At 40.5% G+C, this 16,168-nt stretch overlaps 1 protein-coding gene across 1 annotated transcript in view; it reads right to left on the bottom strand.

The window, feature by feature from the left end:
• The window catches only part of LOC126236666 (serine-protein kinase ATM), a 500,205-nt gene that overhangs the window by 23,383 nt on the left and 460,654 nt on the right, over window positions 1–16,168 (bottom strand). The window contains exons 42-43 of the mRNA XM_049946145.1: window positions 3,029–3,174; window positions 2,499–2,605 (exon numbers count right to left, since the gene is read on the bottom strand). Coding sequence (XP_049802102.1) covers window positions 2,499–2,605; window positions 3,029–3,174 — 253 coding nt within the window. The remainder of the gene's footprint in view (window positions 1–2,498; window positions 2,606–3,028; window positions 3,175–16,168) is intronic.

The raw sequence follows: 16,168 nt of genomic DNA, 5'->3' as shown, positions 1-16,168 counted from the left end.
GTCTTATAACTATTGGTGTTTTGATTAGATGGTAAATGGCGTAAATATATTGAAAATAATATGTTAATTACGATCTGACAGTAGTTTGACAGTTCTGTTCTTATGAAGTTATATGTTTACAAAGATATCTTTGTGAACATATAACATCATAAGAGCAGAACTACCAAACAACTATTAAACCGTAAATAAAGTGTTATTTTCACTATACTTATGCCACTTACCATCTAATCAAAATATTGACAGTTACAAGACAGTTCACTAATGACTTAATATGGATATCACAAAACTCTGACATACCTGGCAATGGTAATAAATGCCAAAACAGTCTGTTGTTAACAAAAATTAATTATTGTAAGCAGCTATTCTGGTGCATCTTTCTAATAATTCTAATATTGCAATAAATAGCAAATGAAGTAGAGACTCAGAGAGATTGGTTAATGAAATTTTCATGGATATTAATATACAGTGCCTGGCCAATTCTTTGTCACTAAACTTTGAAAAAACATACTAGACTCAATTTTGAACTTGTAAGAGCCCCCAATCATATGCCTCAAACATTAAGGCTATATATACTTTCATTCCATAAAGTCACATGGGATAAATTTTTGGGGTAACTCATCAGCTAATGCTTCTCACATCCAAAAACGTATAATATGAACTATTTGTGGTGTGAGCTCAAAAACATCAGGCTGAGGAACTGGCAATACTAACTACTGCTACACAATATACTGGTTGTTCAAAAAAAGTTGGCCATACTCAAAATATGGACTAACACAAGAAAAAATTTGCAGTAAACATGGCTGCTAAAATGGATATCATAAGAGTTATGAGCAGCTATCCTGTAGAAGATATAGTTTTTACACTACCAGAAGATGAAGAAGCACTAATCTCTCTTAATGGGTGCACTTTATAGCCCATGTTTACTGGACATACTACCACCTCTCAAAATATGAAATACCTTTGTAACACCCTGTATTTATTCCTTAATGAAAGTTGTCATTAGTAATATATCTGAAACTTCCTGGCAGATTAAAACTGTGTGCCCGACCGAGACTCGAACTCGGGACCTTTGCCTTTCGCGGGCGAGTGCTCTAGCATCTGAGCTACCGAAGCACGACTCACGCCCGGTCTCACAGCTTTACTTCTGCTGTGAGATCGGGCGTGAGTCGTGCTTCGGTAGCTCAGATGCTAGAGCACTCGCCCGTGAAAGGCAAAGGTCCCGAGTTCGACTCTCGGTCGGGCACACAGTTTTAATCTGCCAGGAAGTTTCATATCAGCGCACACTCCGCTGCAGAGTGAAAATCTCATTCTGGAGTAATATATCTGTTTTTCAAACCAAAAACTCAGTTTCTGGAATGAATACTAGAAACAAGAATAATCATCACAAAGATTTAAAGCCACTTACTTTGGTCCAGAAAAGTGTCAATTACTCGAGAACATACATTTTCAATACCTTGCAGCAGCCATAAAAAGTTTATTATACTGTGAGTATTGTGTACAATTTGGCTTCTGTACAAATTCAGTGCATTCATGTGATCACTGTAAACAAGTGTTGTAAAATGATTTTCTATTTGATGGTGCAGCCTAATAACTACCACATGCACTTCAGTATATTGAACATTTACATGTTTTGTGACAAGTTAGTTATCACCTTTCAAACGAAAATATGTTTAAGTTTTCTAGTTTACTTATTTATTCCACAAGGGCATTGGCATATATTTTTTTTCCTTGTAAATATCTATTGTGTATTTTTGTTCTCTGACATGTGTTACTTCTTAGAGGAATCTCTGTAACAAAAAGTACGTCCAGTCTAATCTACAGACAGACTACAGTCCAACAGAAAAGATAAAGAAATCAAAATTTCTAGGGGGAGAAAATTCAAGAAAATGTTACAAAAAGCTACTATAAATGGAAAGATATACTAAATGGAAAGGGCATATGAAGTAACAAAAAATATTTATAATAATAATCACTTATGAAGAAATGAAAAATAATGCATTACAACATGGAAGTGAAAACATAATGCCTCTACACAAGTGAATGCCTAGCATTCAATTATAAATTACATGAACTAGAAATATCAGAACAAACAATCATGAGGAAAATTTTAGGTCCAATAAGAGGCAAAGAAACATGGAAATTAAGAAGCAATGGTGAAACACATTAAAATACAGAAACAATATCAAACAATACAGAAAAGCAGCCTGATATTTTCAGAGAAACTGGTGAACAGATGAAACATTACTGGTGGAAATGAAAAGAGCAAATGAGAAGGAATTGAAACTATCATCATGTGGGCCTTAGTTGGAAGAAAAAATAAATACAGAACGTATAACACTGCAAGAATGGGTAGCACCACCATCTGTACTGTGGTGACTGAACACACAGTTACATTTAACACTTATACCATTTCAGGATTGCCTATGACGTTTACATTCTCATTCAATATTCTTACACTATAATGTAATGTACGTTAATGATTATACTGTTATACATACCAAAATCAATATGTATCACTTCTGCTGTCTGCTTGTCAATTAGTATGTTGTTTACATGTCTGTCTCCTAAACCCAAAATATAACCTATCATGGATGATGTGGCAACACTGAAAATGAAGCAGTATTTATTATGGTACATTTTTATTAGAACAGTTAATAGACATGTTATTCCCTTCTGCTCAATAAATTATCAAAGAGGAATAATAAGAAATGAAAAAAAAATGGGGAAATAACTTATGATTAGGATCATCAAAGAATAATATCACTATGGTTTCAAAGTTAATAATATATTTGCAATTTATTTGCCGTATAATGTGAAGGACACTGCCACAGGCAACCTCAGTCACAATAAAAATCCCACATGCAGCATAGTGTGTATTACAAATCATTTAATGAAGTGATATTGAATGGTAGATGGGGGCAGAGTGGCAGGGGAAGTGGGGGTGGTCTAGAGGAGGGAACGGTAGAGGTAGGGAGGGGGGGGGGGGGTGAGAACAACAAGTAACTGCCTGTAAATGAACTTCACAAACCTGTGGATATATGCAAGTCTTCGTTCAAACCATATGCTTGGTGCTGGAAAATATTCCAGAAAAAATTTATGTAGCACTGGGCGAAATGACTTACAAATTTCCTTATATACCTCCAGCTTTTTCTCATTGGATTCTGAAGCCACATCCTGAAAAGATAAACAAATATTGTTGATTCTGATGATATTGCAGCAAGTTATGCTGCAAGCCTTATCGAATAGCGGTTAGTGTCACTGGCTGGTGTGCTGTGGGTCAGCAGTTCAAACCCCACCACCAGCAAATATTTGTTATTTAGAACTTATTATTTATGGAAGTTCTTGAAATTTCTAATGTTTGTAAAAATAGCAACACTCTCTGTCCAGGGGTTCACTCCTATTATATCTGTTTTTACGTGTCAGTGCGACACTCAAATTTGGACTTGATTGTGGGTACGATGTGACTATATTATTGAAGTGTCTTGTAGAGTAGGCAGATTGTGAAGGTAATTTTTAGTGGCTTTTGAGAATTCTGACAAATATTTCCTTATATATAGCTGCTGCTATGTTACAGAGCTTCCCAAAGAATTCCTTCCCTTGGTTCTTGATAAGCGGCACTTGAGAGGTGTAGTAGTATTTATAGATTACAGAGAAGTCAAATAATGGGTTGTGAAGAGTATGGAGCTTTGGCAATGCTGACAAAAACTGAGTTATTTCTTTCAGATGTGATTTCAGTTACACAAAACTAGTTTTTCATGGTGTGAGGTTTTATTTATATCTCAATTTTGGCTCACTGAAATGCTGCATGTATGGATCACACATGTAAAACTTTCTCGGTGTTTTCTCATGGGTTGGCTGTTCGACTGCTGGCAGCCTGAAAGTACAATTAACATAAATGAAGACTAATGACACTAAAGTATTCAACTGGAACTGCTTAACTAAAAACAAAAACTATGCTGTTAATATGCAAAATTAAAAAAGAGAAAGTTTATATACTAGCTGCCGATGCAAGAGCAACTATAGAATGTTTAATGGCTACACGTGCAGAGAAAATGAAAACTTAAGAGAGGCACACAAAAGAAAGGAAAAATTGCAGCAGGAACTATAGATATGAGGCTGAAGAAACAACACTACAAACAAATCGCATATCCTAAAAATAAAAGCAGCTTGCAAGAAGATAAAGGCTATACATAAAACTATCCTTGTTTCTGTTATTTTTGTCTCAGTAAAGGTAAGGTAGTGCAACTCTGCTGCCCATACCCTGCATTGTCATACTGCATATCTGACTGCCACATTCTCAACTGAATAACTGTTAGCTACACAGTAGACCAACCTATGTTTCATGATGTCAGCTATTAATTTGGAAATGACAATCTACATGTAAATTTGCATTCCACATCGAACAAAATGTACAAAACAAGTGACAGATTGCTCAGAAACATACTGAAGTCTGTGACAGTTTCTTCTCAAAGGCACAGCTGCAGTTGCTGAATATAACAGAAGATTTTCAGGTGTGCTGGCAGTAATTATCAGCCATTGTGCGAACTTATGAAGAGTAGTGGCACATTTATTGTGGGAGCTACCGTTTTTTATTCATCAACAAAATCAATACAGCTAAACTTTACAGAGGGCCATCAACACCTGCTGTGTTTGCTTACAGTAGAGCAGATGTTGGCACTACCTCTCAACGTCAAGCTGGGGCCAGCCAATGAGAGGATAACATGCTATAGCCAATGAACAGCTGTTAACTAAATACATGTTTATGCTGCTGATGTATGAACTGCTCAAATTTTGTATATGATCTTTCCTTCATCTTCTCCTTTTGCACATACAAGCATGTCTGTCACTTATGTATCAACATGTATGCCACATTTTTCACTGAAATGATATTAATGACTCCATTTCAAATACATCTTGGTTACGGTGACAAGATGATATGAATTACTTGTGTTGTGTGGGTGGTCTTTTCATTTTTTTGCTTTTGCAACTTACAAGTGTTTCATTTACTGATTTATACAGCACTTTTAAATTATCTATGTTGAAATACTGTTAATGATTTCGTCTCAAAAGAGGACTTTATGTTGTTCAAGCTAATCTGTGTTTTAGCTCTACTGTGTATAATTACTATTAAAAACAGTCTTGATCACAATTTATTTTACAAGGTGACCGGTTTCAACCACTACTGTGGTCATCTTCAGACCATTGAGTAGGAGCCTCTATGTGTTGAAGAATTCTTCAACACATAGAGGCTCCTACTCAATGGTCTGAAGATGACCACAGTAGTGGTTGAAACCGGTCACCTTGTAAAATAAATTGTGATCAAGACTGTTTTTAATAGTAATTATTAGTAAAACATTGATCACTGTTGTGCCCATAATGTATTCAAAAGTAATCTACTGTGTATGTTAGGTTGGGAGGTGCCAATTTGGTTGTACATTGACGAAGCCAAAGATCATTCTTGACTGTGGTGACAAGAGTAATATGTAGTTATCTGGAGCTCTACATCAGCTTGGAAGCTAATAGTTTCATTGCCATTTTTTTCTGTTTTCTTGGATCCAGGGCAGTACACTTACTAATAACAGAAATGCTAAGATGCGACGAAAGCACAAAATGAAAATGGAGTGTTTTATTATTTATTATGTATTTCCCCATGCAACCTAAATGCTTTTCTCTGAAAATACTGTTTGGCTGCACTCTAGCACCTATTATGTTAAGGTGGCTGTTGTGGTAAATATTTAATATTTTTCTCAATATCAGAACACAAACACTGGTATATAATTAGCTATACAGATCAGCTATTCTGATATCATAATTTCCAATGACTGCTTCTGACATACACTTCAAGGTTACACCATGGATAACCCATCATAAACTTTTACCTATCTATAAATATAAGCCAACTATCTCAAAAATTTTCCATCTATGATTACAATATATTATCAATATTTATACCTTTAGTTCATAAAAAAATCAAGAAGCTGTAACTTACCAAACGAAAGCGTTGGTATGTTGATAGGAGACAATAAAAAACACACACACAAATTTCAAGCTTTCGCAACCCACGGTTGCTTCATCAGGAGAGAGGGAAAGACGAAAGGATGTGGGTTTTAAGGGAGAGGGTAACGAGTCATTCCAATCCCGGGAGCGGAAAGACTTACCTTAGAGGGAAAAGGGACAGGTATACATTCGCACACACACACACACACACACACACACACACCTGTCGGCACATATACAGACACAAGCAGACATATGTAAAGGCAAAGAGTTTGGGCAGAGATGTCAGTCGAGGCGGAAGTACAGAGGCAAAGATGTTGTTGAGTGACAAGTGATGTACGAGGGGCGGCAACTAGAAAGTAGCGGAGGTTGACACCTGGTGGGTAGCGGGAAGAGAGGATATATTGAAGGGCAAGTTCCCATCTCCGGAGTTCTGATAGGTTGGTGTCAGTGGTAAGTATCCAGATAACCTGGACGGTGTAACACTGTGCCAAGATGTGCTGGCCGTGCACCAAGGCATGTTTAGCCACAGGGTGATCCTCATTACCAACAAACAGTGTCCTAATCCTACTCCTAATGATCCAACTCCCCACGACACTATCCAAACCGAACCCTGCCTGGAACAGTTCTGTCCTCCGTCACAGCGGGACCCACCTCCTCTTCCTCAAAATCACCCTCCCCAAACCTTCCAGGAATTTCTCACTTCCAGCCTTGCCTCTCAATCCTCCTTGAAAAACCTTAATCCTACTCCCAACATCACCACAGCTGAAGCCCAGGCTACCCATGATCTGAAGGCTGACCGATCCATCGTCATTCTTCCGGCTGACAAGGGTTGCACGACCGTGGTGCTTGATCGTTGAGAGTATGCAGCTGAGGGACTTCGTCAGCTTTCAGACAACACTAAATACAAAGTTTGCCAAGGTAATCCCATTCCTGATGTCCAAGCAGAGCTTCAAGGTATCCTCAGAACCTTAGGCCCCCTACAAAACGTTTCACCTGACTCCATCAACCTCCTGACCCCACCGACACCCCGCACCCCTACCTTCTACTTACTTCCTAAAATTCACAAACCCAATCATCCCGGCCGCCCCATTGTAGTCCCCACAGAACGTATCTCAGCCTACGTAGATCATCATCTTCAACCCATTACATGCAGTCTCCCATCCTTCATCAAAGACACCAACCACTTTCTCGAACGCCTGGAATCCTTACCCAATCTGTTACCCCCAGAAACCATCCTTGTAACCATTGATGCCACTTCCTTATACACAAATATCCCGCACGCCCAGGGCCTTGCTGCGATGGAGCACTTCATTTCATGCCGATCACCTGCTACCCTACCTAAAACCTCTTTCCTCATTACCTTAGCCAGCTTCATCCTAATCCACAACTTCTTCACTTTTGAAGGCCAGACATACCAACAATTGAAGGGAACAGCCATGGGCACCAGGATGGCCCCCCTCGTACGCCAACCTATTTATGGGTCGCTTAGAGGAAGCCTTCTTGGTTACCCAAGTCTGCCAACCCAAAGTTTGGTACAGATTTATTGATGACATCTTCATGATCTGGACTCACGGTGAAGAACAACTCCAGAATTTCCTCTCCAACCTCAACTCCTTTGGTTCCATCAGATTCACCTGGTCCTACTCCAAATCCCATGTCACTTTCCTTGACGTGACCTCCATCTGTCCAATGGCCAGCTTCACACATCCGTCCACGTCAAACCCACCAACAAGCAACAGTACCTCCATTTTGACAGCTGCCACCCATTCCATATCAAACGGTCCCTTCCCTATAGCTTAGGTCTTCGTGGCAAACGAATCTGCTCCAGTCCTGAATCCCTGAACCATTTCACCAATAACCTGAAAACGAACTTCCTGGCAGATTAAAACTGTGTGCCCAACCGAGACTCGAACTCGGGACCTTTGCCTTTCGCGGGCAAGTGCTCTACCATCTGAGCTACCGAAGCACGACTCACGTCCGGTACTCACAGCTTTACTTCTGCCAGTATCTCATCTCCTACCTATCCTTTCTTTCAGGACTGCTAGTTCTGCAAGTTTCGCAGGAGAGCTTCTGTAAAGTTTGGAAGGTAGGAGACGAGATACTGGCAGAAGTAAAGCTGTGAGTACCGGACGTGAGTCGTGCTTCGGTAGCTCAGATGGTAGAGCACTTGCCCGCGAAAGGCAAAGGTCCCGAGTTCGAGTCTCGTTCGGGCACACAGTTTTAATCTGCCAGGAAGTTTCATATCAGCGCACACTCTGTTGCAGAGTGAAAATCTCATTCTGGAAACCTGCAAACAGCTTTCGCATCCCGCAACTACCCTCCCGACCTGGTACAGAAGCAAATAGCTAGAGCCACTTCCTCATCCCCTCAAACCCAGAACCTCCCACAGAAGAACCCCAAAAGTGCCCCATTTGTGACAGCATACTTTCCGGGACTGGATCAGACTATGAATGTGGCTCTCCAGCAGGGATACGACTTCCTCAAATCCTGCCCTGAAATGAGATCCATCCTTCATGAAATCCTCCCCACTCCACCAAGAGTGTCTTTCCGCCGTCCACCTAACCTTCGTAACCTCTTGGTTCATCCCTATGAAATCCCCAAACCACCTTCCCTACCCTCTGGCTCCTACCCTTGTAACGGCCCCCCGGTTCAAGACCTGTCCCATGCACCCTCCCACCACCACCACCTACTCCAGTGCTGTAACTCGGAAGTTGTACACGATCAAAGGCAGAGCCACGTGTGAAAGCACCCATGTGATTTACCAACTGACATGTCTACACTGTGAAGCGTTCTATGTGGGAATGACCAACAACAAACTGTTCATTCGCATGAACGGACACAGGCAGAGAGTGTTTGTTGGTAATGAGGATCACCCTGTGGCTAAACATGCCTTGGTGCACGGCCAGCACATCTTGGCATAGTGTTACACTGTCCGGGTTATGTGGATACTTCCCACTGACACCAACCTATCAGAACTCCGGAGATGGGAACTTGCCCTTCAATATATCCTCTCTTCCCACTACCCTCCAGCTAATTTCAAGTTTCCGCCCCTCGTACATCACTTGTCACTCAACAACATCTTTGCCTCTGTACTTCCGCCTTGACTGACATCTCTGCCCAAACTCTTTGCCTTTACATATATCTTCTTGTGTCTGTATATGTGCCGACAGGTGTGTGTGTGTGTGTGTGTGTGTGTGTGTGTGTGTGTTGTGTGTGTGTGTGTGTGTGTGTGTGTGTGTGTAACTGCGCCCTGCTGCCTCGACATTAAACTAGAAATGTTGTTTACGATCAAGTTCTGAGTAAAATAAACATTACAGAGAATCGTATTTTGAACACTGTGTTTTTTAATTTGGATACTGTTCTTATACATTTGTAAATTAATTTCTTTCTACCGCTGTTTCATAATTTCAAAGGTGTTTTTGTGAATACATGGACATACAATTTTTTTTATATTAAACTACAAACTATTTTTGTTCTCGTTTCTAATAGAAAACTGGCACAATGAATACCCAGGCAATGGCTAGTAAACAATAAAGACAGTGCCTATTTGATTTTGGGTAAAAACTACAACAGAGCAGCATAAGAAGGGGAGATCAAATTCATAATACTGATCCAAAAATCAAATTTAGTGAGAAACTTGATAACATAGTTTATCATCTGCAGGTTTATAAAACTAATGGTCAAAGAAGTAGTCATAATCCTACAGAATTCATGTATTTGTTTAGCTGATTACGGTTGTTACTTCTGACTGCTAATCCAAAAAGTGTATGGCACTTTTGAACCAACACACCTATGCTGCTTTAACCATTTTCCCTTATAGATCAGTATGTAGATTGTATCTGTACATGGTTTACAGTCTGATGTGTAACAACAATGTATCATAACATTACTGAAGGTTTCTTTTTTTACACGTGATTGCATTAAATTTTTGACTCGCCAAGGTGTCCAGCAATTCTAAAAGAATTTCCCTTAGTTTTCCAGGCCAATTTTTGATATTTCCAGGGTCACACTGTGCTTAGACCTTAGTCAATTTTGACTGATTTATGACAAAATCTACATATGTGGGGCCTATACTCTATACTCTGAACTAAAAGAAAAAAATGCACCAGGATCTGACGAATCAATGCAGGAAACAATGCATTCAGAAATGCAGCAATTTATGTGACATCTGATAGGGTACGATCATTGGCTTTTGGGACAAGGTTGGAAGCATTTCTGATGGAGTTAAGTCCATGAACTGTCCACATGCCACCATGGTTAAAGTATAATGCGCATGGCAAAATAGTGCTATCCAAAACCGGCACCAAGGCAGGTGTGGTGCACCATGGGCTAAAAATGACAGCAGTGAACGATGGTTGTGGAAAAATGGATAGGTAAAAAGACATGCAACTGTTAAGCAACAGCTGATCAGATGAACTAAGGGGCTACCAACATTGTCTCCTCAATGACCATCAAGTATGACTTTACTGGGTGTGGGCCTCGGCAGCAGGTGCATGGTTCATGCACGCATGCTGACTGCTGTTCACTGGCAATGACGGCTGGAATTTGCATATTAATATGGGAAATGGATGTCCACTGAGTGTCAACAGGGGACCTATTCAGATGAATCTGGTTATATGTTGGATCAGATAGATGGCTGTTGGTGTGTACAGCATGAAACATCTGAAAGCAAGGGTCCAGGCCAAAGGAGCAAGTGTTATGGTCTGGGGGAATGTTTTCCTGGCATTCCCGGTGGAATCTTGTCATTCTGGAATGCTCAATGGCTCAACACATGTATGCATCTATTCTTGAGGACCATATTCAGGCTTTCGACATGTGGCCCATTGTGACTGGACTGTGCAGAATGAGGCTAGGTCAGAAAGGATGTAACACATTATTAATAATCATTTAAATTGTGAACAAGCAGCTGTTGGGAGGGGAAAAAACAACAACAACAACAACAACAACAACCAAGAGCATTACTGGTTTCAGCAGAAAATTAGACTTTTTACTTAGAGATTTAAGAATAAAATCCAAATACTGTTTGAATAAACTGATTATGGAAGAAACTGTAATAGACTAGTCCAATGAGGACACACACATGGGCATTACGCGAAGTCATAAGCAGGTAGGTTTCAGTGACTGAACTGCTACTTCAATCCAAGAAACCCTTTTTTTATAGTTTTTAGTGATTTTAGCTTTTCTCTACTCACTTTCTTCTTTCTCTCATTTCCTTTTGAGAATTTTCAGCTGTCCTTTTTTCTGCTTCTATTTCACTATACCTACCACATGCATTTCGGAAACTGTGCATAAACTGCTTTGTGATAGTTATAGATCAACATCCCCAATGATCATGGACTTCGTTGTGAGCACCACAAATGACTATGAGAAAGGCTTTAGTCAAATTTTTGACTAGAATGGAATTGTCAGAGAACCTCTTTCAAGGCTGGCAGTGCTACGGAACAGACTGCATGCAACTTCACACTTTCAATTCCACAACTGACCTTAATGACTATCATTCAGAACTGATTGATGTGACCTTGATCTCCATCAAATTCTTTGAGGTTTTTCTTTACTGATATGTTCTCTACTAAACTTTGGAACTCTGGACTATGGCGCCAGCCTCATGACCACCTAAGCAATTTAAGGTAGTGACACGTGTCCATGCTATGTCTAATGTCTTTTCTCATGGTTGGTGTTAACAGCCACATCTTGGACTCATCATGGAATGCGCTGCATAAAGAAACAAGTCAGGCACGATTTATCCAGAATTTTGGGTACAACAGGGTGAAGGAAAATTTGTGCACTCTGACTTCGCAGTGCGTTTCCTCACATATAAGCAATACAAAAATGTCTCTCACAAAATTTCGTTCTGCGCATATTTTGGGCAGTTAATGGATGTTAAATATTGGCAATCTGGCAACACTGTAATCATGTGTAAGTTAACTACCTCTGTCAGGATATAGCAGTAGTGCTGTGTAGTTGGTGCAGTGGATGGTATTTTGCACCATGATACAAGAGGTAAAGGATTTGATTCTGGTAAGATGATTATTTGTTTTTGTTTGCTAAAAGTAGTCTGAGTGGTACGATATCTGGTGTGTTAATTGTTATGTAGCAATTACAGTGGGGTCTTCTACAAAAATATGCAGCTATGTCCTATGAACACAGAAATGCAAATAAACCTTTTGCAGATTCTACACACGAATTGTTTCGCACCACTGTATCTGTTAGATTCCAAATTTGTTTTGTGTATACCCTCCCCCACTGGTCTCATCAATTAATACAAACAATTATTCTTGCCACATTCAGGTCCATTACTTTTCATTAGGGCCTTACATCACCAATAGGGCTAGCAATGTGCTTTGTAAATAATTTCAATGGGCCCATTCGGGAAGGGTAGACAGAAAACAGGTTTGGAATCTAGTAGATGCAGTGGTGCAAAACAATTTGTCTACATGACATGCAAAAAGCTTCTCTAAAAGCTGACCAATGAAAACAATTGTACTTCCATTTCTGTGTTTGTAGTAAGTAATTGCAAAGATTTTGTAGAAGACCCACTGTAATTGCTGTACGACAATTAAGATGCCAAATATCGTACCACGGTGACTACTATTGGCAAATAAGAACAAATAAGCCTCAATCCAGAATCAAACCCTACACCTCTTGCATGCTGACCCAAAACGCTATCCACTGTAAGTACTGCACGGCACTATGCTATTTGTTGACATAGGTACTTACTGTAGATGTGATTACTGTGTTGCCAGATTTCCAATCTTCCCTAAATATGCACAGGACGAAATTTGGAGTCACTTTTCTACTGCCAGTATGCGAGCGCATGAATTTTTCTTCAGCAGTATAGTTTTCATAGATGTAAGGCACTTATTCTGGAACGCCAAGATATCTTTCTCTGGTATGTAACACTGACCCAGAGCTCTTTTAGCTATTATCTGTTGTGCAGTTCCTGAGATTGCAACCGATTTTGTTGTCACTCAGATCTGTTTTGAAGCTAGTCCGTTTTTACAAACTTCTGGTTGGACAAATTTTCTCTTTAATTATGTGACTATAGACAGGAGGTCCGCCCCGATAGCTGAGTGGTCAGTGCAGCAGTCTGTCACGCCAAGGGGCCCGGGTTCGATTCCCGGCTGGGTTGGAGATTTTCTCTGCTCAGGGACTGGGTGTTGTGTTGTCCTCATTATCATTTCATCATCACCAGTGGAAGGCAACGGGAAAACAGCACTGGAATCACTTCCCTAGACGCTCGTGCGGTGGACCTCTTCTGACGAAGCTTCCCCCACGACAAGACCTACCGTAAGGCAGAACACAAAGTTTATAGACAGGAGGAAATTGTAGAGGAAAGGAGCTAAGGTAGCATGTGACTAAAATTTAGTCACAAATGACTCCACCTGAGCAGTCATGTTCGCAAAAAGGCGAGATGAGCTATCAGCATCTTTCTCCTCAAAGACTTAGACATGCCTGGTAACTATGACTCTTAGGGATTACAATAGTGACCTAAGGTTTTGGTTATATGTACTTCTGTTCATTCTTTACTCTTTCTACTTCCTTAAGACATTTCTAAACAGCTGTTAATATTTGCTGAGCCCAGACTGACACCATTTTATTTTCCACACATCAAACAGTGCAAAACTCCTGTGGGAAAAGAAATGCTTGCAATATTGTTGAAATCAACTTGGCGGGAAGAAAGTTTTTAAATAGATTACAAAAAGCTCTCAGAAACTGAACAAGATTCCAACTGACACTAGTACAACCTGTCAAAGTCATCCTACACTGTATGTAAGCCTCATGTCATAAATTCCAAAAGTATAGGACCCCTTGGATTACCCTCAGCTTGGAGCTGGATTTTCAGCTCTTTTAGGAATGTCTTATTAACATTAGAGTCATCCATGGACACATGAACAACTTAACCTTTCAAATTTACCTCACACTGGATGCACCAACCTGAAATTCTTCAACTATCTTTTGCAGCACTTTTTCTCAAAAACACTGAAGTGAGGTACCTACTCAAAACCAGTCCCAAGACACTATTCCAAAAACGTACAAACAAATTGAACTGAATCAGTAACATATCACAGGCAGCAATAATCTCCTGTAGTTGTCTAGCAAAAAACAGTTCCAGTCAGATCACATTGCCATAATCTATTTTTGACTTTTGAAGCTGCATTTTGGAGGCATTATTACAGTCTGGGAACACATCTGGTAAGCTGCCAAAGTCCTGAGAAGATTGTCTCACAGACATTGTCTCACAGCCTCCATCATAGCATTTCTCTGCACATAGTCTAGCATCACTGGCTGTTGTCCAGAAGTTTCTGCAGTATTTTCTTTATGCTATTGCCTCTGGGTAACACTTGGTTGCTGGGACTAACCACAATTGCATGATGCACTCCCTGCCTGTGCTGCAGCAGACTAAAAATACACGAGGATAATTAGAAATACTATTTTTCTTCACTGAAACTCAATTTTATTTTCCAGTGCACTTGCTGAATCAAGGGCACCATCAGGATTGTCCTTTCTAATTTTGCAGTTGGCAATCAGCTGAGTGCACCCAGAGATGCCAGGCAGCACCCGAGGGACTACGTCTGATGCAGTAGCATTGGAGCCATGTGCTGCAATCAGCACGGATATAGACAATGTAACGTTCCTAGTAGCCTCGAGCCCAGTAAGCTACTTTCCCTTGCACAACTGGACAAGTCCTACTTGTCTTTATTGCTGAGCAAGAAGTTGGTTTTGGAGAGCATATACCAAACAATGAATTTTTCAGGTGTGCGCTCTGCAATCCCCCAAAATTCTGGATCCACAGCCCAGTAATGGTAGAACAGAATTTCCAGTTCATCGAATAAGTCCTCAGGTAACTGTATAATGAGGTGGAGCCAAGAGTTCACATAGGCAGGAAGCCACTAGAAAATTTCACAACCTACTATTTTTTTTTGTTGTGAGCAACTTCCACATCATCCCCTTGCCTATATCTCTCTCTCTCTGAGTGGGTCCAAAGTAAGGCAATAAAATCATTCCTGCAGTAGTTTATGTTGACTAACATCCACTGCAGCATGGGAAATGTTCACCACTGAGGACAGAAATGAGACAAAGAGTCGCCTTGCCCTCCATGATCCACGACTGACTTGCACAGTCCACACTCACCATCCAGCCACCTGCATTGAACTGCAGGCTTTAGTTCAATGTTAACTAAACCAACAACTGCATGCCGAAGTGCAATGACTGCTTGCTAGTGTTCTCTTTCACTATTTTAGGCCTACCACTAAAGTTCTATAATCAATATTATTTGTACACAACGCAACGAGATCGATAGCTGTTGGTATGTACAAGAGTATTTTTTCAGTATATATCCAAAAAATGTACTGCATGCCAACCTGTCACATCCTAGTATCCATGGTTCAAAATAAATGAATTCAAACAGGTCATGAACTCCCCTAAAAGCACACATCTTTGTGGTAACATTGTGTTAGCAATTAAAATAGTACATCTGACCAGATGTAAATGTAAACAACACCATGATACTTGCTGGTTACATTGTCACAAACACACACAATTACAACAAAACAGCCGGCCGCGGTGGTCTAGCGGTTCTGGCGCTGCAGTCCGGAACCGCGGGACTGCTACGGTCGCAGGTTCGAATCCTGCCTCGGGCTTGGGTGTGTGTGATGTCCTTAGGTTAGTTAGGTTTAAGTAGTTCTAAGTTCTAGGGGACTTATGACCTAAGATGTTGAGTCCCATAGTGCTCAGAGCCATTTGAACCATTTTTTTTTACAACACAACAACAAACCAGCACAGCACGATCAGGCTGCAGTAACAGGTTTGCAAGAAATTCTATGTCAGCGACAACAAACCTCCGTACAGCTTATCTGGGCTTGGTCAGGCCAGGCTAGCCAGCCCAGGCCCAGCCAGGCTGGCTGGTCGCTGCATTAGACTGAGTGAGGGGATAGATTAGGGTATGCCAAATCCCTGATGGAGGGTTTTTGTATGTCCATCCTTGTGATTGGAGGTTTGAGGGACTTCAGCTGTTCACTTATGTAATAAAATAGAACACCTACAGCCATCCTTACTATGTTATTTATTATATGGCTACAAGTTTCAGTGCTTAAGTACATTTTCTTCACACCTTAACTTCAGTTAGGGCCTGAAGATGGTGCACTGAAGCACTGAAACTGGTAGCCAT

Source organism: Schistocerca nitens, chromosome 2 (assembly GCF_023898315.1).
Source record: "Schistocerca nitens isolate TAMUIC-IGC-003100 chromosome 2, iqSchNite1.1, whole genome shotgun sequence".
Lineage (NCBI taxonomy): Eukaryota > Metazoa > Arthropoda > Insecta > Orthoptera > Acrididae > Schistocerca > Schistocerca nitens.
This window is presented reverse-complemented; position numbering and strand designations above follow the sequence as displayed.